Source organism: Geotrypetes seraphini, chromosome 11 (genome assembly GCF_902459505.1).
Source record: "Geotrypetes seraphini chromosome 11, aGeoSer1.1, whole genome shotgun sequence".
NCBI classification, from domain to species: Eukaryota; Metazoa; Chordata; class Amphibia; order Gymnophiona; family Dermophiidae; genus Geotrypetes; species Geotrypetes seraphini.
This window is the reverse complement of record NC_047094.1, coordinates 54,599,863-54,623,900: the sequence shown is the minus strand read 5'-3', so window position 1 is coordinate 54,623,900 and position 24,038 is coordinate 54,599,863. Positions and strand designations below refer to the sequence as shown.

Genomic DNA, 24,038 nt, shown 5'->3' with positions numbered 1-24,038 from the left:
CACTCGCAGAGACTCTGCTCCTTGCAAAGAGTGTGTAAGCTCAGACTGAGGCAAAGGAAACGGCTCGACCTTGCGGGAGTCTGCTGAATGCCCAGGAAGGATGAGAGGAAGAAGCTTCGGTCCCATATTAGTAAGGAACTGAATGAATTGCTTCTCCAACATGGTCTGGAAAGAAGCCGGCAAGGATGGATCCGTGTCTGAAACCAGACCACCTGCTCTGGCTGGAGGTTCCATTGAGGCAGTGTGAATGTGCTTTGATTTGGAAGTCTTAGGCACTTTAATCACTACCGCTGGAACTGTCTGCTGAGCTTCTGACCTAAGGAAACAGGGGAAGATACAGCAGATGTCGTCTAAGAGAGAGCTGCTGCAAACGACGAAGGTCTGATGAGGCTCGAGGTGGAAACAGTAGTAGCAGGAGGGGCCTCGATCGAAGTCGAGGCCTCGGTCGCCTCTAAAGTCGAGGGATCAGAGGAAGAATCCATCCCGAAGAGCTTATCCACCAAAATACGACGACAGTTGAAGGCTCGAGGTTGAAGCATAGCACAGCGCAGACATGACTTCGGTTGATGTTTCGGCCCAAGGCACTTGAGGCAGCGAAGGTGTGGGTCCGTAAGAGAAATCACACGCAGGCACTTGCTACACTTCTTGAAGCCTGTGACAGGCCGGACATAGAAGGGAAAAATAGCCGCCGCAAGAACGAAGCCCTCGGGCTGCGGCCGAGCAGCCTGTCCTGGCAAACAGATGGAAGATGACATTTTTTTTTTTTTTTTTAACTAGAAATGAAAGAAATAAAATAAGAACAGCGATTCATGAGGAAAAAAATACAGACTGCGGTTCAGAGAAGGCACGGAGAAACAAAGTTAAACACAGAGTCAAAGAAGGACTTCTCGGCTCCGCGGAAAACTGAGAACTGAGGAGATGTGCCCTACGCTGGGCGGGAAGGCACTCGCGCATGCGCGATGCAGTCGACTCGAAACTTCGAGTTTCTTCAAGCAAGTCTGCTTGCGAGCTTCCGCATCCGGGCTCCGCTGATGACGTCACCCATATGTGAGAATAGCTGCCTGCTTGTCCTGGGATAAACACTTATCTTTGGCAGCTGAGATTAGAACCTCCCGCAGTAAAAGAAAAAGATATGATTCTTTTGCAATTTGACATTTCTGCTGCTTTTGATTCAATAGATCACCGACACACAGTTTTTAGGTTAAATGAGTTAGGCATTGCTAGAACTGTCCTAGCATGGTCGATTGAATTTTTATGTGAAAGATCATACAGGGTGCAAAAGGGTTTAAACTCTCTGATCTGGCAACCAGCGTGCAGAGTTCCTCAAGGCTCGCCTCGCTCCGCTCCTTTATTATTCAATAGATACCAGTGTATTGCAAACAGTGTGGTGTAGTGAGATTCCAGGTGTGCTGTGAGAGGCAGCCCTGTAGGTACTCAGCCAGCATCTCTCCTCCTGCCAACCTAATCCCCCAACACCACCAGCATAGTAATTTCAGGGTTAGCAAGCTAAGGGGCCCCGTCTGGAGGGCCTCCGCACATGCACACACGTCATGACAATGTTACACATGTGCGAGACATCATTGCATCGACATCTGTGCATGTCCAGATGCTTTGCAGACTTGGCCCCAAGTTTAGTGTGCCAGGGCTTGAAAATGTTTGAGAGACACCAACATACACCCAAGATCATTACAAGAGTACCTCACTTCTTTAGGTCTATATGTATTGTCGTGTGCTGATGACATCTTTCTACTATGTCCAGCACTTGACACATACTCCCAAATGCTTGAATCTTTATCAATGGCCATTGATGTGGTTGACACCTGGGCTACAGATAATTTCTTCAAATTAAATAAGCAAAAAACTAAAATCATCTGATCCAGCAATTACAAAGCCATGCCTTGCAATTGTTTCAAACTTTCTACTGGTGAAACACTCCAAACTGAAAATAAATCCAAAGTATTACGTATAATATTTGATTCAGTTTTAACTATGAAGGATCAGATAAATGTCCTTGTTAGGAAGGTATTCCACAGGTTACACCAGTTTTGAAGTATTAAATCATCAGACCACACTAGTTTTCACATCATAGCTCAAACGTGTGCCTTCCCGCCCCACTAGAGGGCGCGTCCACTCAACGTGGTCCTCAGTTCAGATAGCTAGCAAAGAAGCCAACCCTGGGAGGTGGGTGGGTTGCGAAAATATCTGCCTGCTGTCCCTGGATAACACCTGTTATGGTAAGTAACTGTGCTTTATCCCAGACAAGCAGGCAGCATATTCTCTACATGTGGGTGACCTCCAAGCTAACCAGGATGGGACGGTGGGAGAGTTGGCAATTTAAGAGAACAGACTACACAAAACCGACTGGCAGAACAGGCCGTCGCGTCTGGAAAAAGTATCCAGACAATAGTGAGAGGTGAAGGTATGAACTGAGGACCAAGTGGCAGCCTTGCAGCGACAGATGCCGCCATCGCTCTGACTTTATGACCCGACCCTGCAGCGGGAGACCAGCCTGAGCGTAATAGAAGGAAATACAAGCAGCCAACCAGTTGGACAAGGTGCGCTTGGAAACAGGACACCAAACGATTGGGATCGAAAGATATGAAGAGTTGAGGAGCCTTCCGATGAGATTGGGTGCATTGGAGGTAAAAAGCCAACGCCCTCTTACAGTCAAGAGTGTGAAGCACCACCTCTCCAGGATGAGAGTTGGGCTTAGGAAAAAACACCGGAAGAACAATGGACTTGAGGTGGAAATCCGAAACCACCTTAGACAAGAACTTAGGATGAGTTCGAAGGACCACCTTGTCATGATGAAAAACAGTAAAAGGTGGGTCCGCAACAAGAGCTTGCAGCTCACTGACTGTGAGCAGACGTGAGGGCAATCAGGAACAAGACCTTCCAAGTGAGAAACTTCAGATGAGCTTTGTCAATGGGTTCAAATGAAGGTTTCATCAATTGAGCCAGAACCACATTAAGATCCCAAATCACCGGGGGAGGCTTGAGTGGAGGATGAATACTGAACAGGCCCTTCATAAATGGGGAAACCACCAGATGGACAGAGAGCGGCTTCCCATCAAGCGGCTGATGAAAAGCAGCAATCGCACTGAGGTGGACTCAAATGGATGTCGATTTGAGACCAGACCGAGACAAGTGCAACAGATAATCAGGCACTGAAGACAAGGAAGCAGAAAATGGCTCCAAGCAATACCCGGTACACCATGCAGCAAATCTAGTCCATTTCTGGGAGTAGCACTGTCGAGTGGAACTCTTCCGAGAGGCCTCGAGAACATCCCTCACCGACAGAGAGAAATCAAAGGAGGGAATCACGTGGAGAGGAGCCAAGCTGTTAAGTGTAGAGACTGCAGATTGGGATGCAGCAGCGAACCCTGACTCTGAGAAAGCAGAGAAGGAAACACAGGCAGAAGTAGAGGCTCCTGTACACTGAGTTGGAGGAGAAGGAGAACCATGGCTGCCTTGGCCACAGAGGAGCTATCAAAATCATGGCAGCGTGAGCTGACTTGAGATGGACTAGCGTCCGCAGAATCAGAGGAAAAGGAGGACGTGTAGAGGAACCTGCTCGACCAATCCAGAAGGAAGGCAACTTGTGGTTGAGGGGTGAGGCGAACAGATCTATCTGCGGCATCCCCTATCGAGCAAACACCTGACGCAGAGTCGAGGAATGGAGCGACCATTCTTGAGGCTGGAGAAGGCGACTCAATCTGTCCGCCAAGCAGTTTTGCTCGCCCTGGATGTAGACCGCTCGAAGGAAGATGTTGTGGCGTATCGCCCACTCCGAGAGCCAAAGAGCCAAACGGCAGAGAGAGAGACGGGGAACCTGTACCCCCCTGCTTGTTCAAATAATACATCGCCACCTGATTGTCCGTGCGCATCAGGACCACGCAATCCTGAAACAAATGCCTAAAGGCGACCAGCGCATTGAAAATGGCCCGAAGCGCCAGCAAGTTGATGTGACAGCGATGGTCGGCGCTCAACCAAAGACCCTGAGTCCGGAGGATGTCGAGGTGAGCCCCCCAGGCATATGCAGAGGAGTCGCGGATCCCGGCCCTGTCTCCACTGGGATGCCAGGGTCCACTGAGGTACCTGGAGGTGAAGTCTGGCAAAAGGAGTCACATGAACGGTGGAGGCCATGTGTCCCAACATGATCATCATCTGCTTGGCCGAGGCCGTAGACTGAAGGGAGACCTGCCGGCACAGGTGGATGAGGGCGGCCTGCCGAGGTTGAGGCAGAAACGAGCGGAGGCGAACCGTGTCCAAAATCAGCCCAATGAATAGCAGAGACAGAGGGGCACAACTGGGACTTGGGGAAAATAATAAAAGAAGCTGCGGTGCAAGAAAGACACTTAGATTCGCAGAGAAGATAGACAGGACCACGTTGAGGAGACGCGCCCTCTAGTGGGGCGGGAAGGCACACGCATGCGCAGTGCAGCACTAGCAAACTTCAAGATCTTCAATCAAGTTTGCTTGAAAGGCTGTCCACGACGGGACTCCATGGATGACGTCACCCACATGTAGAGAATATGCTGCCTGCTTGTCCTGGGATAATACAGCAGCCAGAATTTTTTATTTTTTTTTAAATCTTATTTTTATTTATATCCCGCCTTTCCCAAGGCAGATGACAACATGGCACATACATTAACAATAATCACAAAAATTTCAGAATGATTAGAAAGCTAAAAAGATTTGACAGAATAACCCCCACACTGCGTGAGTTATACTGGTTAGCGATACAATAGAGCAGTGGTCCCTAACCATCGAGTCATGGACCGGTAGCAGATTGTGGCTGGTATCAAATCGGGCCGTGCAGCTGATGTTGGCTTTTCCAGCACAGGACAAAAAACAGCTGATTCATCGTGACAAAAAATAGTTTTCCCCTGCAGCCCAATCACTGAACTCTGGAAATGAAAGAAAAGTGTATGCTGGGGCCAGGTCTGGAGCCACGTGTGAAGGCACAAGGGACCAGTGAATGCTGGGGCAGAATCTGGAGCCATGCAGGCACAGAAGAGCAGTGGAGGAGGAGAGCAAAAGTCTGTTGCTGGTGTGAAAGTGTAGTGGAGAAGAAGAAAGGCCTGGTGCTGGTATGGAGGTACAGGGGTAGAGTGAAGAAGAAGAAAGGCCTGGTCACATGGTCCACAAATTCAACTTAAGAATAGTTTTAAAAAATGGAACCTGGAGACTGCCTGTACATTAGTTTGCAAGGTAACCACTTCCGCCCGCGCCTCTTTCCCATACTTGTCTCAGTCACAGTTTTTTTTGGTAAGACTACATGCTAACCCTAGCAACAAAAAAATTACAGAGTAGACTGGACATAAGAAACACATTTCGGGTGTCAGTGTCTACCATCACTCCCAAATGGGACCGTCTAATTGCAGGGAAACAAACTCAGTGCTCCTACCGATTCTACATTATGGTGAGTTGTATTATATTTTATATATTACAGTGTAATAATAATAGAAATATAGTGCAAAATATAAAATGTAACATTTAACTTTTGAAGCCCATAAAGACATTCTGGTTAAGAAATGTTGTTATTACACCCTTTGGAAGCTGCGCTCTTTAAAGTCATATTTTGATTTTTTGTCTTTCAGGTTACTGGTTCAGTCTCTTATATTGAACACTTTGGATTATTGTAATATCTATTTGGGAAATTCAATGTTGAAAAATGTAAAGTATTACATGTGGGAAACAGAAACCCAAGGTACAACTATACGATGGGAGGGATGTTATTAAATGAGTACCCAAGAAAGGGACTTGGGGGTAATGGTGGACATGACAATGAAGCCGATGGCACAGTGCGCAGCGGCCGCTAAGAAGGCAAACAGAATGCTAGGCATAATCAAGAAGGGTATTACAACCAGAACGAAAGAAGTTATCCTGGCATTGTATCAGGCGATGGTGCATCCGCATCTGGAGTACTGCGTCCAATATTGGTCCCCGTACCTTAAGAAGGACATAGCGTTACTCGAGAGGGTTCAGAGGAGAGCGACGCGTCTGATAAAGGGGATGGAAAACCTTTCATACGCTGAGAGATTGGAGAAACTGGGTCTCTTCCCTGGAGAAGAGGAGACTTAGAGGGGATATGATAGAGACTTATAAGATCATGAAGGGCATAGAGAGAGAGTAGAGAGGGACAGATTCTTCAAACTTTCGAATAATAAAAGAACAAGAGTGCATTCAGAAAAGTTGAAAGGGGACAGATTCAAAACGAATGCTATGAAGTTCTTTACCCAACGTGTGGTGGACACCTGGAATGCGCTTCCAGAGAGCGTAATAGGGCAGAGTACAGTACTGGGGTTCAAGAAAGGATTGGACAATTTCCTGCTGGAAAAGAGGATAGAGGGGTATAGATAGAGGATTACTGCACAGGTCCTGGACCTGTTGGGCCACTGCGTGAGCGGACTGCTAGGCACGATGGACCTCAGGTCTGACCCAGCAGAGGCATTGCTTATGTTCTTATGTGAAAATTAAGGGATCCTACAAAAAAAAAAAAAAAAAAAAAAAACTATCAAGAAATTAAGAATTATCTAAAATAGAGCCATACGTTTGATTTTTGGTTTGATAAAAATCTGAATATATTACTCTGTACTACAAAAAATTACACTGGTTGTCAGTTGAGGCTAGGATTGTATTCAATTTTGCATGTTTATGCTATAAGATGTTGCTAGGCTTTGCTCCTATTTATCTCTTAAATCAGTGTTCTTCAACCACCGGTCCATGCCAGTGCCGGTTCACAGAAATTTCCTGCCGGTCCACAGGGCCAGCACGTGCATCAGGCCCAAAACAGTTTTCTTCAACCGCCGGTCCACGGTGCGATCAATGGGGTGTTATCTTCGAGCCAGCTCCCTCTTCCTCACTGATTCAGTGCACAAAGCCACGGGCAGTGGCTCCTATGGGCATCCTGCGCCTGAACCGGAAGCCTTCTCTCTGACATTGCAACGTCAGAGGGAAGGCTTTCAGATGAGGCACGGGACGTGCAAGGTGCAATTAGTACTATTATGGGGGCGGGGTCTGGGGTGGGGATTGGGTAGAGATGGGCGGGGTCTGGCCCACGATTTAGCCCAGTGTTCTTCAACCGCCGGTCCACGGACCAATGCCGGTCCACAGAATAACTATTTTATTTCTGCCAGTCCATAGGTGTAAAAAGGTTGAAAAACACTGTCTTAAATAATTTTGCCTGTCCAAGTAAGTTTTCAACATACATGTGGATCTTCCCTATTTTCATTTCCAACGTTGAAAGGATACACTTATAAAAGATTTTTGGATAAAACTTTATCCTATCAGGCAGGTGTCTGGAGTAACACTATAAGTGATTTACTCTTGAATGCTTTTTCATACCAAACGTTTAGAAAATCTTTGAAGAGATTTACTTATACGATAAATTTGTTTTAAGATTTTTCAATTATTTATTTTGTGAACATGCTTATGTATTTTCGCTGTGTTGTGCAGTTTCTCTTGATGTAAACCACTCTGAACTGTAAGGTATTGCAGGATATAAATAAATAATTATTATTATTTATATTATGAAGTAGACTGGACCCTCCAAATCTGCACTGGCCAATTATTACATTTTATATTATGAACTTTTTCTCTTAAATGTGACTGGGTTGTGGCCCTTGAGGAACATGGTTGCCTATTCCATAATTAAATACACTAGAGTAATTTTAAAGGCAATTACTTTTGCATAAAAGATGTTCTATACTCTCAAATTAATTATAAAAAATTACCCACTAGAAGTCACTAAACAAGAGGAGGCTAGTAAAGTTTCAACTCACAATATAAAAAAGAAATAATTAATTGAAAGAAATAGAAAAGATTTCAAAGATTCTCACTTTGAAAAGATTTTAAAGAAATCACAACTGTCTCTTTACAATCAGCTAAAAAGAGACCCTTCCTTATGTACATGGATTCAGTGTTTAAAAAAAAAAAAAAATAGTTAACACTCTCAATAAACAAAAACTTAACTTACACAGTCAATAACAAATTTATGTAACTAATAAACAAATATGAACCGAGGTTCTCTGAGGCTTTTTCCTTCCTTTAAGATCAACTGAATTCTTTCATATTTCTTTTGATTATTAAGCAGAGTATTTATTTTTACGTTGCAATTTTTTAAACAGACCATTTTTGTGCATAGAACTATGACTTATTCATATAAATGGCTTTGAAATGTATCCTCATAATAATTAAATAACTAATTTGCATATATCAGTATGCCTTTAAAATAAGGCTTGCTAATGATTCAAGGACTGGAGAAGGTTACCCCCAACCATGCTCTCTCTCTCCCCTGTTCCATCTTCTTCCGCCACCCACATACCTGCAAAATGTAGTTCTTCCAAAGCAGGAGCCCAAACTGCCTGAAGACTGCCATCCTTCCACGGGCCAAAGCACACGCTCACACTGCTGAGACTCTACACCTCCGCATCTCCAAGCACTGCAAGGAAAAAGCAGAGAACATGGATACAAAGCTAATACATGATTGTTTTCCTTAACTTAGCAAGCTCTCACAGTGGAGCTCACACGCCCCTCCACCTATGTATGCATACAGTCCAGTGGTTAGAACATGGAGCTGTGAAGAAAGACTAAGTCGAGACAATGCCAACTCCAAGAATTCAAGAAAGTCAGCCTCTCTAAATTCAGCCTCCATCACTTTTGAATTCCTTTTCTTTGTGCTCACTTGCCTTCTGAGAACAGTCTGCTTCTTAATGTCCTGTAAAACAAATACTAAGCTCTAGAGCTCCTTCTGTGCTGTGAAACTGAATAAACCCTCCTCTAAACCCTCCTCTAGAGCTCAGCCCAAACCTGCAGTTTTGAATAAATGCCAAATTTCCTATTCCTTTAATTTACAAGAAACATAACTTTAAAGTATAATTGCCTAACTGGCTTCTGTCGAGAATGTGATATGTGATTCTATTTAACAAGTAACAAAAGAATTAACTGAAGATATTATACATGTGCTTTTGAGGCCAGGAATCCTGAACTCCCAATATGCTCTTAAACGCAATATATACTCTAATATAAACTGAGATTTTTGGGCCAAAAAATGGCCCAAAAATGGGTCTCTTGCTTATAGTCAGGTTAGCACCCCTGCCTCCCCTCCTGGACCTGTTGCAGGCCTCTGCCATGCCTGCTGTAAGACCTGGTGGTCCAGCGGTGGACTGGGGGGACAGGAGCAATACCTCCTGTCTGGCTGACTGTGACAACTTTTGCCTCCCTCCCGCCTCCCCTGCATTCTTTTCAATTCCCTGATGGTCCAGTGGTGAACCAGGGCAGGAATGATCTTCCTGCACTCCTGCCCTGTGCAGAGCCTCTAGCTGAATGGCTGCCAGGAGTTTTCACGAGTCACATGGCAGACATTCAGCTAGTGGCTCTGCAGGGGGCAGGAGTAAAGGAAGATCGCTCCTATCCTGGTTCACCTCTGAACCACCAGGGAATTGAAAGGTACACAGGGGAGGTGAATGGAAATAAAAGATGTTGCAATTGGCCGAGGCAGGAAGCAGGAGGAATCCCTCCTGTCCTGGCCCACCGCTGGGCCACCACGTCTTAGGGCAGGCACCCTGCAAGGCAGCGGGAGGGAGAGGGGACAGGGGACAGGGGAGGGAGGGAGAATGGACAAGGTGCAGAGCCTGGCAGGGTAGGAAAGGAAGGGGCACAGGGTGCAGAGCCTGGCAAGGAGGGAGGCAGGCTGGGTGCAGAGCCTGGCAGGGCACTTGAATATTAACACCCCCCCCCCCCCCGGTTTATATTAAAGTCAACCTTTTTTCCTCCTTTCTGGGGGAAAAAGGTTACCTCAGTTTATATTCGGGTCGGCTGATATTTGAGTATATACGGTATTACACTTCTACTAAGAGATTCTTGAGAAAACCAAAGACTATAGTTATCTCTTATTTCTCAAACTCCTCTCTTATTTCACTGGTTTTTGTGCGAGTATTCATCACAAGGTGTTTACAAAAAAAAAAAAAAAAAAAAGTTTTCACATCTTACTGCAACCAGAACTGTAAGAATGTAAGGAGTGGAAAGCAGATTCACAGCAGCATTCAAACACTGAGGGCGTCGCTTAATTATTTTATATTGAAAGTACATTTCCAACAGCCAAGAGGATTTTGGAATTCCAGGCCAGAAGCCATTTTTGCATTTCTTTTTTTAAAAAAAATTTATTTGCAATATAACAAAACATACCATGTCAACAAGACATATTAAGATATTACCATTTTTGTATTTCATAAAAGGTGGTTGTCCATTCAGATGGGTTTCTTTTTTCCTCCTGAAAGACTAGGGCTCAGGGAAAATAAGATAAAAGCAAGTAGCAACAAAAGTTTAAAAAAACAACAGTAAGGATTTGGATTTTCAAAGGCAGATGTTCAGAGGAAATCAAACTTGTAACATCCCAGAAAGTCCAGTTTTGGGCAGTCTGATACGCTCGTTATTGGGTGTCATGCCAAAGCATCTCGGTACTGTTCTTTCCTTTTTTGCGGAATGAGCAATGAAAATGGCATGCAGATCTATGTAAATGAGCATAGTTTGGATTTTTGATTTAAATTGTTTGCCTTTCCAAACTCCAAGTTGGACTGAAATAGAAACGTAGAAACATGATGGCAGATAAAGCCAAATGGCCTATCCACAGCATCTACTATCTCTTCCTCTCCCAAAGAGATTCCATGAGCCTGTCCTGCAGTTTCTTGAATTCAGGCAGTATCTCCACCACCGCTACTGGTACATTATTCCATGCATCTACCACCCTTTCTGTAAAAAAGTATTTTCTTAGATTACTCCTATCACCTCTTAACTATATCCTAAGCTCTCTCATTCCGGAGCTTTCATTCAAATGAAAGACTCGCCTCATTTGTCATGTAGGTATTTAAATGTCTATCATATCTCCCCCCCTCCTGCCTTTCCTCCAAAGTATAACATATTGAGATCTTTAAGTCTGTCCCCATACGCCTTATGACAAAGACAACTGATCATTTTAGTAGCCTTCCTCTGGACCAACTCCATCCTGTTTATACCTTTTTGAAGGTGTTTCCAGATTTGTACATAATATTCTAAATGAGGTCTCAGAGTTTTATACAGCCTGGTATCAAAACCTTATTTTTCCTACTGGCCATACCCAACCCTACGCATCCTTCTAGATTTCGCTGTTGCCTAAAAGCTTTAACCTGTTTGGACACCTTAAGATCATCACATACTATCACACCCAAGTCCCACTTCTCTTTCATGCACAAAAAGGTCTTTACCTCCTAACTGTACTGCTCCCTTGGGTTTTTGCAGCACAAATTCATGACCTTGTATTTTTTAGCATTAAATTTTAGGTCTTTCTTCATTTTATTCACACCATCAGGGATGTCTACTCTATTGCAGATTTTGAAATCTTATGCAAAGAGGTCGATAACCCTTTAGCAATATTGCTTACAAAAATGTTAAAAAGAACAGGCCCAAGAACCGAACCTTGAGGCACACCACTGGTAACATCCCTTTCCTCAGAGCGATCTCCATTGAACACTACCCTTTGTCATCTTCTACTCAACCAGGTCCTGACCCACTCCATCACTTTGGGTTCCATACAGTTTATTTAATAGATGCCTGTACAGAACACTGTCAAAGACTTAGCTAAATCTAAATACACCTTATCTGGTGCACACCCTCTATCCAATTCTCTGGTTACCCAAAGAACTTGATCAGATTTGTCTGACAAGACCTGCCTCTAGTGAATCCATGCTGTCTCAGGTCCTGTAATCCACTGGATTCCAGAAACGTCACTATTCTCTGTTTTATAATTGTTTTCATTAATTTAGGGGAAAGGGATTGATACTCATATGCCACATTGTTTTTGTAGTTATACAACCACACTCAAAGTGATTTACATACAGGTACTTCAAGCATTTTGCCTATCTCAGTGGGCTCACAATCTATCTAATGTATCTGTGGCAGTGGAGGTTTAAATGATTTGCCCAGGGTCACAGGGAGCAGCACAGGGTTTGAACCCACAACTGCAGGGTGCCGAGTCTAACTCTAACCACTACGCCACACTCTCCACAGAATTCAGACTTACTGGCCTGTAGTTCCTTACTTCTTCCTTATTACCAGCATGTAGTTCCCTATTTCTTCCTTCCACTTTTGTGGAAAGAGATCACATCAACCTTTCTCCAGTACCTCCCGACTCTAGAGAAGCACTGAAAAGGTCAGCCAGCGGAGATGCCAGAACTTCCCTAAGTTTCTTCAGTACTCTCAGATGTATACCATCCAGCCCCATCGCTTTGTCCACCTTTAGTTTAGCTAGCTCCTTACGAACACAATCCTCTGAAAATCAATCAGGGTCTACCACACCTCCTTCTCTATTTGCATTTGTCTTTTGTGATCCTGCTCCCAGCACTTCAGCTATGAATAAAGAACAGAAAGATTTGTTAAGCAAGTCAGTCTTATCTTTATTAGCTTCTACATATTTCTCCCCATCATCTTCGAGTCTCAAAATGCCACTTTTGCTTGCACTTCTTTCTAAAATGTCTTGTCCACCTGTTTTACTGTCGGTTACTTTTTTTTTTTCCATTTGCATCTTTGCTTCCTGACTACTCGACCAGCCTCTCTTAACTTTTCCAGATATTTTTGTCAAGTCATCCTCTTTCTGCAATCTTTTGTAGTTATGAAAGCTAACCTCTTTTCCTTTGCTTTCTCAACTACTACTTTTGAGAACCAAAGCGGCCTTCTTTTCCTCTTACTTTTATTAGTTAGTTTACTTACTTTCCAATGTAATATAACTGTGAAGTAATATATGAAATTGAGTGTGAATAGATCTGCTCCATTAAAGTTAAAAAAAAAAAAAAAAAAAAAAAGGATGGGTTGTATTTTGACTATACAGATTCATCTGTCCCACTTGACCCATGGCCAACTGACTCATTGATTGCTCTGTTGGTTGCTGTAATCTCTGACTTTTTGATCAGTTTCCTTCTTGTTTAAGACTAATTGCCTTCTGGGAAAATCCTAAAACATTTCAACAGACTGAACATTTTTACAAGAACCTTCTCTCCTTTTTATCAGGAAAGTTACCTATGAGATTTGGTTGCCCTGGGTCAGTTCCATCCTTATGGGCATCTCTCAGGACAATGCCAGGAGTCATCGCTGTCCAATACAATTGATGAGGTAGTAGTGACCTTAATAGAGCAGGACTTAGTGGAATTGCAACATGGCCTTAGCTAGGCCAGGGGCAAAATCAGTTCTTTATGGTCTGGCAGTCCTGAACAGTAGCTTGAAGCAAGACAATCCAGAAGACATTGGTCTGTGCTACACCATAGCTGATGGGAAATGCTAGAAACTCCTCAGCTAATGAGGGTGGTAAGATAGCTTTGGGCCAGGATGGAGTTACTCCTGTAGAATCTAGCTACAGTTCACATAGCTGGCACGGTAAGGCTGCTTAGCTGTAGCACCTTGAAAATGGAGCATTGACAGAAGCATCCTTTATACTACTACAAAGTCAGACAGGTATTCTCCTCAAGTTAATCTGTACAATACCACTGAGGGAAGAAAGGAATCTAATTTTTCCCTCATTAAGAAACTTCTTTCTTGGAAGACCCCTCTCCATTCTGTCTTCAGATTTTGGCCATCAAGAGGCTAAGTTTTCATGAGGAGGCTATTCACCACTGATAGGTAGTATATAAATAACTGGTATTGTAATAACGATAACTAATTATCAATGGAGGTTGTCTAAGTGGTTTTTACATTCACAGGTACTCAAACATTTTTCCCTATCTGTCCCAGCGGGTTCACAATCTAATGTACCAGTCTACAGCCATTATAAGTAAATGTAGAGTAAAGTGACTTGTTCCAGGTCACAAGTACCAACAAAACTTGAATCCTAGATCCCCTGTACTCAGTCCACAACTATAAGCACTAGGTCTCTCTTTTGGGTACAAAAGAACCCAAGAAAAGGATGAAGTGAGAACAAAAGGATAAAGAACAAAAAATGAGAGATAGGAAAACTGTGTGAAAAACTAGGGCCTGATTGCTAAACTTTAGTTTAGCTTAATATCTTCATATTAACCAATATAGGAAACACGAAATCTACATAACCCATTATATGGCTATGAGGGAGCTACATCACTTTCTTACTGGAGGGGGGTTATGGTAGTGGTGCTAATCATTTTGCAAAAGTTACAAAAATATTACTGCTATAACCATAAAGCAATGTTACTTACCGTAACAGTTGTTATCCAGGGACAGCAGGCAGCTATTCTCACTAGTGGGTGACGTCATCCAACGGAGCCCCGATGCGGACATCTCACAAGCATACTTGCTTGTAGAAACTTTTAGAAGTTTCGAGTTGCCCACACCGCGCATGCGCGAGTGCCTTCCCGCCCGATGCACTGGGCGTGTCTCCTCAGTTCAGATAGCTAGCAGAGAAGCCAACCCAGGGGAGGTGGGTGGGACGTGAGAATAGCTGCCTGCTGTCCCTGGATAACAACTATTATGGTAAGTAACATTGCTTTATCCCAGGACAAGCAGGCAGGTATTCTCACTAGTGGGTGACCTCCAAGCTTACCACAATGGGATGGTGGGATAGTTGGCAACTTAGGAGAACAAATTTTGTAACACTGTTTGGCCAAACTGTCCATCCCGTCTGGAGAAGGTATCCAGACAATAGTTTGAGGTGAAGGTATGAACCAAGGACCAAGTGGCAGCTCTACAAATCTTCTCAATCAGTGTCGATCTGAGGAAAGCTACAGAGGCTGCCATTGCTCTGACCTTATGGGCTGTGACTTTACTGTGAAGGGGTAATCCAGCCTGGGCATAGCAGAAAGAGATACAAGCCGCCATCCAGTTGGAGATGGTGCGCTTAGAGATAGGGCGTCCCAACTTGTTCGGATCAAAGGAGATGAAAAGTTGAGGAGCAGTTCTGCGAGGCTTGGTGCGTTCCAAGTAGAAAGCCAAAGCACGCTTACAGTCCAGAGTATGAAGAGCTGATTCTCCAGGATGAGAATGCGGCTTCGGAAAAAACACTGGAAGAACAATGGATTGATTCAGATGAAATTCCGAGACCACCTTGGGGAGGAATTTGGGATGAGTGCAAAGGACCACCTTGTCATGATGAAACACTGTAAAGGGCGGATCCGCAACCAATGCTTGAAGTTCACTTACTCGACGGGCAGAAGTGAGGCCGATGAGAAACACCACTTTCCAAGTGAGAAATTTCAGAGGAGCCTTGTTAAGAGGTTCAAATGGAGGCTTCATAAGCTGAGAAAGAACGACATTGATGTCCCAAACCACAGGAGGCAGTTTGAGGGGAGGATTGACATGGAAAAGTCCTTTCATGAATCTGGAAACCACAGGATGTGCAGAAAGAGGTTTCCCCTGAAGAGGCTGGTGGAAAGCAGCAATTGCACTCAGGTGGACTCTGATCGATGTAGACTTGAGGCCAGATTAAGACAGGTGCAAGAGAAAGTCCAAAACAGAGGACAAGGGGGCATGTTGAGGCTCCTTGTGCTGAGAAAAACACCAAGTAAAGAATCTAGTCCATTTCTGCGAATAGCACATTTGAGTAGCAGGCTTCCTTGAAGCTTCCAAAACATCCCGCACAGCTGGTGAAAACTGAAGGGGAGTTACACTGAGAGGAACCAAGCTGTCAGGTGTGGTGACTGCAGGTTGGGATGAAGCCGAGATCCCTGATGCTGCGTAAGCAGAGATGGAAACACTGGCAGAAGGAAGGGCTCCCTGCTGCTGAGTTGCAGAAGGAGGGAGTACCAAGGTTGTCTGGGCCATCGAGGAGCAATCAGAATCATGGTGGCCCGGTCGGACTTGAGCTTGACCAGAGTCTTTTGAATGAGAGGAAACGGAGGAAACGCATACAGAAAGAGATTCCCCCAGTCCAGAAGAAAAGCATCTGCCTCGAGATGAAGAGGAGTGTAGATCCTGGAGCAGAACTGAGGCAGTTTGAAGTTGTGGGGAGCTGCAAAGAGGTCTATCTGAGGCGTTCCCCACAGGGAGAAGATTTGATGAAGGGGCGTGGAATGGGAGAGTCCACTCATGAGGCTGTAGAAGACGACTCAAGTTGTCCGCCAAGGCATTGTCTGCCCCTGAATGTAGACAGCTTTGAGGAAGGCTTTGTGGCGAATCGCCCAATCCCAAACTTTCAGAGCTTCCTGACAGAGGGAGGCCGATCCCGTGCCTCCCTGCTTGTTGACATAATACATGGCGACTTGATTGTCCGTACGAATGAGGACCACCATGTCATGAAGTAGATGCTGAAAAGCAGTGAGAGCATTGAAAATCGCCCTGAGTTCCAGGAGATTGATATGGCACAGACGATCCGCACTCGTCCAATAGCCCTGGGTGCAGAGATGGTCCAGATGAGCCCCCCAAGCATAGGTCGAGGAGTCGGTCGTGAGGACCTTCTGATGGGTAGGCATGTGAAACAGCAAACCTCTAGAAAGATTGGAAGAAAACATCCACCAGCGAAGCGACTGCAGCAGAGCAGGAGTGACCTGAATGTGACGAGTCAGAGGGTCGGAGATCTGCGACCATTGAGAAGCCAGGATCCACTGAGGAATCCGCAGGTGAAGTCTGGCAAAAGGAGTCACGTGAACTGTAGAGGCCATGTGGCCCAGGAGCACCATCATGTGTCTCGCCGAGATGGACGGACGAGAAGAGACCGAGTGACAAAGATGAAGAAGAGCCACCAGGTGCTGAGGAGGAAGGAATGCTCTGAGTTGAATAGTATCCAGAACAGCTCCGATGAAGGGGAGAGACTGTGAAGGTTGAAGATGGGATTTGGGAAAGTTGATCTCGAATCCCAGACTCTGTAGAAACCAGATTGGAATCCTTGATGAGCCAGTCGTCGAGGTAGGGAAACACCTGCAGACCATGGTTCCTGAGTGCTGCGGCCACCACGACCAGGCATTTGTTGAAGACTCTGGGAGACAAAGCTAGGCCGAAAGGGAGCACTCTGTACTGAAGATGAAGGTGTCCCACCCGAAATCTGAGGTATTGACGGGAGGCCGGATGGATTTGAATATGAGTGTAGGCCTCCTTGAGATCCAGGGAGCATAACCATTCGTTCTGCTCGAGGAGGGGATAGAGGGAAGCCAGGGTCAACATGCGAAACTTCTCCCTGACCAGGAACTTGTTGAGCACCCTGAGGTCCAAAATAGGACGCAGGTCGCCCGTCTTCTTTAGAACAAGGAAGTACCGGGAGTAAAAACCCCTGTTCTGTTGGTCCACAGGGACCGGCTCGACGGCACAAAGCCAGAGCAAAGCCTGAGCTTCCTGAAGAAGAAGGGCGGTCTGGGTTAAGTTGGAAGGATACTCTCTTGGAGGATGTTCCGGAGGAACATGATGGAACTGAAGAAGAGTATCCCTCTCTTACAATGGAAAGGACCCAAAGGTCGGTGGTAATAAGTCGTCCATCGATGGTAAAAATGATGGAGACGACCTCCGATGGGAAAAAGCGGGGAGGGCAGAACGATGGAAGTTATGCTCCCTACGAGACAAAAAGGCTGGGGAACCTTGGGAACAGCTGAAGGCTGAGGTTTTTGTTGGGGCTTCTGCTGGTGCTGCCTCTTCACAGGCGGGCAGATGGTGGGGGCCTGCTTCAGCGGGTAGCGCCTCTGATAAATCATAGGCAGACGAGACGGACAAGAGATAGCAGGTTTGGGTTTCTGGCGGAGAATAGATTAAAAAGATTTTTCATGTTTGGATAGCTTCTCCGTCGCCGCCTCGATGGACTCGTCGAAAAGGTCCGCTCCCGCACAGGGACCGTTCGCTAGCCTATCCTGGAGATTCGGGTCCATATCAATGGTCCGAAGCCACGCCAAGCGTCTCATGGCCACCGAACAAGCAGCAGCTCTGGCCGAGAGCTCAAAAGCGTAGTAAGACGATTGCATCATCTGCAAGCGGAGTTGGGACAACGACGCCAGCACCTCAGAGTACTCGAAGCGAGCCTGAGAGTCCAAATAGGGCAAAAACTTTTGAAGAATGGATAGAAAAAACTCAAAGTAGGTCGCAAAATGAAAGCTGTAATTCAGGACTCGAGAAGCCATCATCAAGTTCTGGTAGATGCGCCTGCCAAATCTGTCCATGGTTTTGACCTCCCGGCCAGGAGGAGTGGAGGCATAGACCTGGGAGGGATGAGACAGCTTCAGGGAGGATTCAACCAATAGGGACTGGTGAGAGAGCTGTGCCCCGTCGAAGCCCTTATGGTGCACCGTGCGGTACCTAGCATCCAACTTCCCTGGGACCGCAGGGATGGAGTATGGGGTCTCGAAGCATCTCATGAAAATCTGGTTCAGCAGCTTATGTAGAGGCAGACGGAGAGACTCAGCAGGAGATTGAGGAAGATGCATCGTCTCCAGATATTCCTTAGAAAACTTGGAACCCGAATCTAGGGTGATGTCCAGATCCACCGCCATCTGCCTCAGGAAGGACAAGAATGACAACTGGTCCGCCAGGGCCGAGCCTCGAGACGGGCTCGAAGAAGATGAGGCTGGCCTGCTCCGCCGAGGCCCGGCAATGGGAGAACGAACCCCCGCAGTCCTCGAGTTCTGGCATAGGAGGAGGAGGCGAGTACTCCGGGGAAAACTCCCGAAAAGGTTGCTTTCGACGAGGCGAGGCGTGTCTCGATGAATGGCCGGAGCTGTGTCGAGAAGCAGGCCTCGAGCGTCGAGGCGAGCGAACCAGACGAGGCAGCCACCGAGTAGATGGGACTGGAGGCTGTGGATCGAAGAAGCAGAGGCTGAGACGAGGCCCCCCGAGGCGCTCCCCAAGGCTCGAGCCTCGGCATCGCGGAGGAAGTCTCCGGTCCAGGCAAGCCATGCATCGAGGGTTATCGGTTCCAAAAAGGTGGCATGGGCAAAGGACTCTGCTCCCTTGCGAGGCATGCCCCGAAGCCAGACATGACAATTCGCCGAGACTCTGCTCCCAGCAGCGAGAGTGTGCACTGAGGAGCACCGGAGGCGGCTCGACCTCGCAGGAAGGCTTCCGCCGTGCCCAGGCTGCGATCTGGGAGAGAAGCGTCGGTCCAATCTTGGCTAAGAGCTCGACAATCGCTTACTCTCATCATGGCATGGAACGAAGCCGGCAAAGGGGATCCGCATCAGCAATGGGACCATCCCGCCCAGACACGCTAACCTCTGGCCGCCAGGGGGCTTGGACTTAGAGGCCTTGGGCACCTTGAGCACACCTGGAGGAATGGGAGGCTGCGCTACCTGACCTGAGGAGACAGTGGGCACCGCAGCATGCTTCGGAGTCGAAGCCGGCACGAACGAGGCAGGCTTGAGCAGACTCGTGGCCGAAGATGTTGAATCGGAAGTCAAAGGGCTGGCGCTCTACGACAGAGGGCAGCACAGGGACGCCTCCATGCTAAACAGCGCTCTCCCACAAAATACGCGACCCTTAAACGCACGTGCTGTAAGTGTGGAGCAAGGCCGGCACGATTTCGGAAGATATTGAGGCCCCAGACACTGAAGACAGCGCTGGCACTTGACACACTTTCTAAAACCCGGTAATAGGCCGGGACATAGGCCGAAAAAGCTCCGCCGCAAGATCGAAGCCGCAGAGCCGCAGCCACGTGGCCTGCCCGGTTGAACGATCGAAATAAATTTTTTTTAAAAAAACAAGAAAATGCAACGTGAGCCAACGATAATGAGCTCCCAAAAAAAGTCAAAACCGCGGGCACAGAAGGCACAAGTAAAGGAACTTCGCGCAGAGAGTTTCGAAGGCAAACTTCTCAGCTCCGCGGAAGAGAAAGAACTGAGGAGACACGCCCGGTGCATCGGGCGGGAAGGCACTCACGCATGCGCGGTGTGGGCAACTCAAAACTTCTAAAAAAGTTTCTACAAGCAAGTATGCTTGTGAGATGTCCACTTCGGGGCTCCGTTGGATGACATCACCGACTAGTGAGAATACCTGCCTGCTTGTCCTGGGATAAACATATCTATGCTCCAAGCATATCACCTGCTCTTAGAAGAAACAACAGCCTGGGGGAGCGATCCGTAGAGGAAAACAGCAAGTTTATAGCATACTCTTGACTCAAGAAATAATGCATATAATCTTTAAAACAAACACCCGAGTCTCGTCTTCATGGCAGCCCCATTGAGGAAAAAACACAAATTTTTAAAAATGATCTATGAATTCTAAAACTTGTTCATTTTAGGCTACATTTGAAACATCCAGACACCTCACTGGAGAAAATGAAACCCAAACCTCCAGCGTTTCAGTCTCTTAGGACTTAGGTGGTACCTCCTCATCTATGTTCTGTTTCATCAGAGATCCATTTAAGAAAGCAAAATATTGATTTGGGGATATTTATTATATTACTTTTACTGGTATGTTTCACATGTTTCTACCACTTTGACTTTTAGAGTCTCAGAATTCTTTCTCCATGAACCACCCCATTATCTTTGAAACTTAACACCCACATACATGTACAGAGTATATATGGTCTCCTTTTAATACTGACATTTCACACTTTAAGTAATTTATTTCATAACAAAGGCTTGACATTAAACAATGAATCCTTCACAAGGAGTGAAATGTGGATACCCTTTCAAAAAATTTGTTTCAGCAAGGACCAAGCCAGAGAACCCTTCAAGTGTGCTGCACCCTTCATAGTTATGTGTGCTCTCATCCTGATCCCATCTTGGATAAACACTTTGGGCTTTCAAAATCACTTATAATCAAGCTGAAGATCTTTCCAAAGATTATTTCTACCTTCAGCACTCACTACAAAAATCCCTCCATGCTTCTAAAAGAATATCTGTTCCCTTTCTTTGAACTAAGAATAGTTTCATCACTTCCTCTTTCCTGAAATTTTCATTTTTCCTCTCTAATATGACTGAGCACACATGTCCCCCAACTCAGCAGTGGGTATCCCTCTGCTGATCTTGTTCAATATGTTAGAAGGGCAGCGGTGGGAGGGGGAGACTCTTCTTTCTGCTGCTCTCTCTGCCCGTTAATCAGCTGAGCCGGCAGGTCTTGGGAAGTGCTGTGGATCAGTTGATCAGGGCAGGGAGAGCAGCTTTGACAGGAGGGAGGAGCTGTGCTTAGCAATTGCTCTTCTGATTTCAGAACATCCTGGATAGCTATGGCAAAAAAAAAAAAAAAAAAAATTAAAATGTTTATTAGCCTCTGTAAAGGTATTTTTCGGATAAAATATATTGAAAATCACTCCTGAGTAATGGAACAGTTCAGTAGTTTTCAGTAGAATTTGTATACGACTCCAAACTTACGTCCAAAAAAATCTACCGTAAGGCAAAAGAATATGTTATCCAGGGTTCCTATATCAACAGAACAAGACCGGCATGTGTTTCAAGTTCTTAAAGATTTTGTTGATCTTGACAAGAGTCCAAACACTTCTATGTGCAAGAAAAAATAAAAAGATTGCCTAAAAGAGGCAGCCCTGCATATCTTTATACGACTATTCCAAAAGTATTTCCATATTTTTTCATCAACATTAGTTTGTAGATTTAGGCCCCCTTTTATGAAGCCGCCATTAGGCTTTTTTTATCGCGTCGGTAGCAGCCACTAAGAATCCTATTCAAATGCATTACAAGGAAAGTGACAGCTCAGACCCGGCTGCAGGCTTGAATTGGGGTTTCTTCTGCTAGCTCCTGCTTTGGAGCCGGCAAAGGAATCCCAAATCAGCTGGGAAAATTGTTTTTGTTTTGTTTTTTAATAGGCACCTGAGCTATACTGGGAAGGGGAAGGCTCACCATTTTGAAGAGGCAAGCCTACCAGCAGAAGGCAATGGGCATCCCTTCTGCCAGTCTTCAATACAAGGTATGAAGAGGGTTGAGGTTGGGGGGACCCCGGCGGGGGTGGTGGCAGCAGCAGGAGAGAATGGGCATCCCTCCTGCTGACCTTCAATTTAAAAGATCCAGGGTCTTTGGGGGGGGAGGGAGTTCTGGTGACAGGAGTGAGTGGGCATCCCTTCTGCCAATTTAAAGTACAGGGGGTGCAGCATGGGGGTCATTTTTTTTTTTTTTGATAGGCACAGATGTGAATGCACAATAGTTGCACCCCTTAAAAAAAACCCAAACAAACCCAACTGCTCTCCCTGCCCTGCTAAGCTGATCTTCCCAAAACCTCTGGTGGCTTCAGGGCTTCTCCTGTTGGCTTAGCCTATAGCGGCTGAGCCAGCAGGGGAAACCCCAAAGCCACTTCAGAGAGCCCTGCAGCTCAGTGGGGCAAGGAGAGCAGCTAGTCCGACAGGAGGAAGGAGCGGTTACTCTTCTGAGCAAGCGCCAGGTACAGTTCCTCTCCCCTTAACTGGCTATTCTCTGCACAATTAGCCTACATACAAATTTGCATGCTAGTGTGCAGAGTATCACTAGTAAAGAAAAAATAAAAATCACTTCCATCATGGTTTTTTTTACCATGTGTCTGGAACTTTGTGCATCTGGCCCCCAGTGCAGAGCTCATCATCTTCCCCCACAGCCCTTGCAGCAGCCTTTCCTGCCTATAATAACAGCAGCCTTCCCTGCCTATGACAACAGCAGCCTTCCCATTGGCTGGAGCCTACCACAGTCTCTGCAGAGGAAGTGGGGAGCATTAGAGAACTGTAATGGGCTAAACTTTTGAAAAGTATCCACACACTTAAGCCATCCTTCTAGCTCGGACACAGATAATTTACACCTTTTTAGAATTGTGAAAAAATCCAGACAGTTGGCAATCCTATCCTGATTCCCAAGAACATCTGACGGGGGTCCCCCTAAACCAGTGTATCTCAAACTGTGTGCCTCCTGAGATTCCAGGTAGAGAATGACACGGTGGTTGTTACCCGCTGCTAGCCGCGAGTAGCCGCGGGTAACCCGCCGAACGGGGAAAGAAAAAAAAAAAAATAATTTGTGGTCGCTGCAGGGACGGGCCAAGGCCATTCACTGCCCCGTGGAGCGGTGAATGGTCTTGTCTCCGCAGTGAGGTAATCAAGGATCGCATGGTCCAGAGCCTCCCACCCGCCCGATCGCAGCATTCCGCCATCTCCCTCCCTCCACCTCACCTTATATGCAAAGTTTGATAGCTTTCTTTTTCGCCCAGCCGCATGCGCGGCTGCTCGAGTTGTTCAATCTTCACTGCTGCAACTATGTGTTTCCGGTTGCGTCAGAGGAGAAGATTGAACAACTAAGCAGCCGCGCGTGCGCGGCTTTTTGAAAGTGTGCGGCTGGGCGAAAAAGAAAGCCAGCAAACTCGGCATCTAAGGTGAGATGGAGGGAGAGAGCTGACGGAACTCTGCAATCGGGCGGGAGGGGGCTGATGTACCGTGCGATTGCGCGTGTTCCCGGCTCACACTAGGAAGGAGGGAGTGAAGGGGAAAGATTCTGGGCCAAGGGGATGAAGAGGGAGAGAAAGAAACCCAAAGCAGTTAAGAAAGGGGAGGACAGGCAGGTGAGCCAGATGCTGGAAGCAGGGGGGGGGAGGAGAAGAAAGAGGGAAAGAAGCTAGATAGGGTTGAAGAGAAGAGACACATTGGTGTGGAAAAGAAAGAGAGGGGAAATCTGGACACAGGAAGGTAACAGAAACAGAGGGGAAATTATGTGCATGGGGGCATAGGGACAGAGACATAAAGGGGACATACATGCCATGGGGATGGTATATGGACACAGGGGGGAGGCAATGCCAGATACATAGGGGAGATATTAGAAATGGAGAAAATAGGAACATAGAAGCAAGATTATTTGGGGACCAAGCTCGCAGGCTCCAGCAAATTACATTGTAACATGCCACGAAAGTAAGAGGGAGGGAGATAGATAGATAGGCCGCGTGAGAGGAGCTGAAGGATGGTAGAAAGGAACAGATGGTGAAGGAGGGAGGGAAGGGTGGTGGCGGAAAGGAATAGAACAGACATTGAAGGAGGGTGGAGAGGAACAGACTCTGAAGGGAAATGTGGAAGACAGAGTGGGGAGAAGACGCTGGAAGGGAAGAAGACATGCCAGACTATGGGGGAGTGGAGGGAAGAAGATGGGTGCCAAACCAATTGGGGGGGGGGGGTGTGAAGGGAGATGCACAGTAACAGAGCAAATGAAAGACGCAGAGAGAAGACACATAGT

General features: G+C 46.3%; 1 protein-coding gene across 3 annotated transcripts in view; it reads right to left on the bottom strand.

Moving 5' to 3' along the window:
- Positions 1–24,038, bottom strand: part of ABCA3 (ATP binding cassette subfamily A member 3) — a 211,043-nt gene that overhangs the window by 172,050 nt on the left and 14,955 nt on the right. Inside the window, exons 1-2 of one of the 3 annotated variants that reach the window (XM_033914145.1) lie at positions 8,694–8,728; positions 8,330–8,446 (exon numbers count right to left, since the gene is read on the bottom strand). In XM_033914145.1, coding sequence (XP_033770036.1) covers positions 8,330–8,383 — 54 coding nt within the window. In that variant the 5' untranslated portion in view covers positions 8,384–8,446; positions 8,694–8,728. Of the gene's footprint in view, positions 1–8,329; positions 8,447–8,558; positions 8,578–8,693; positions 8,729–24,038 lie in introns of those variants that run through there. The other 2 variants (XM_033914146.1, XM_033914147.1) reach the window with 2 other exon arrangements.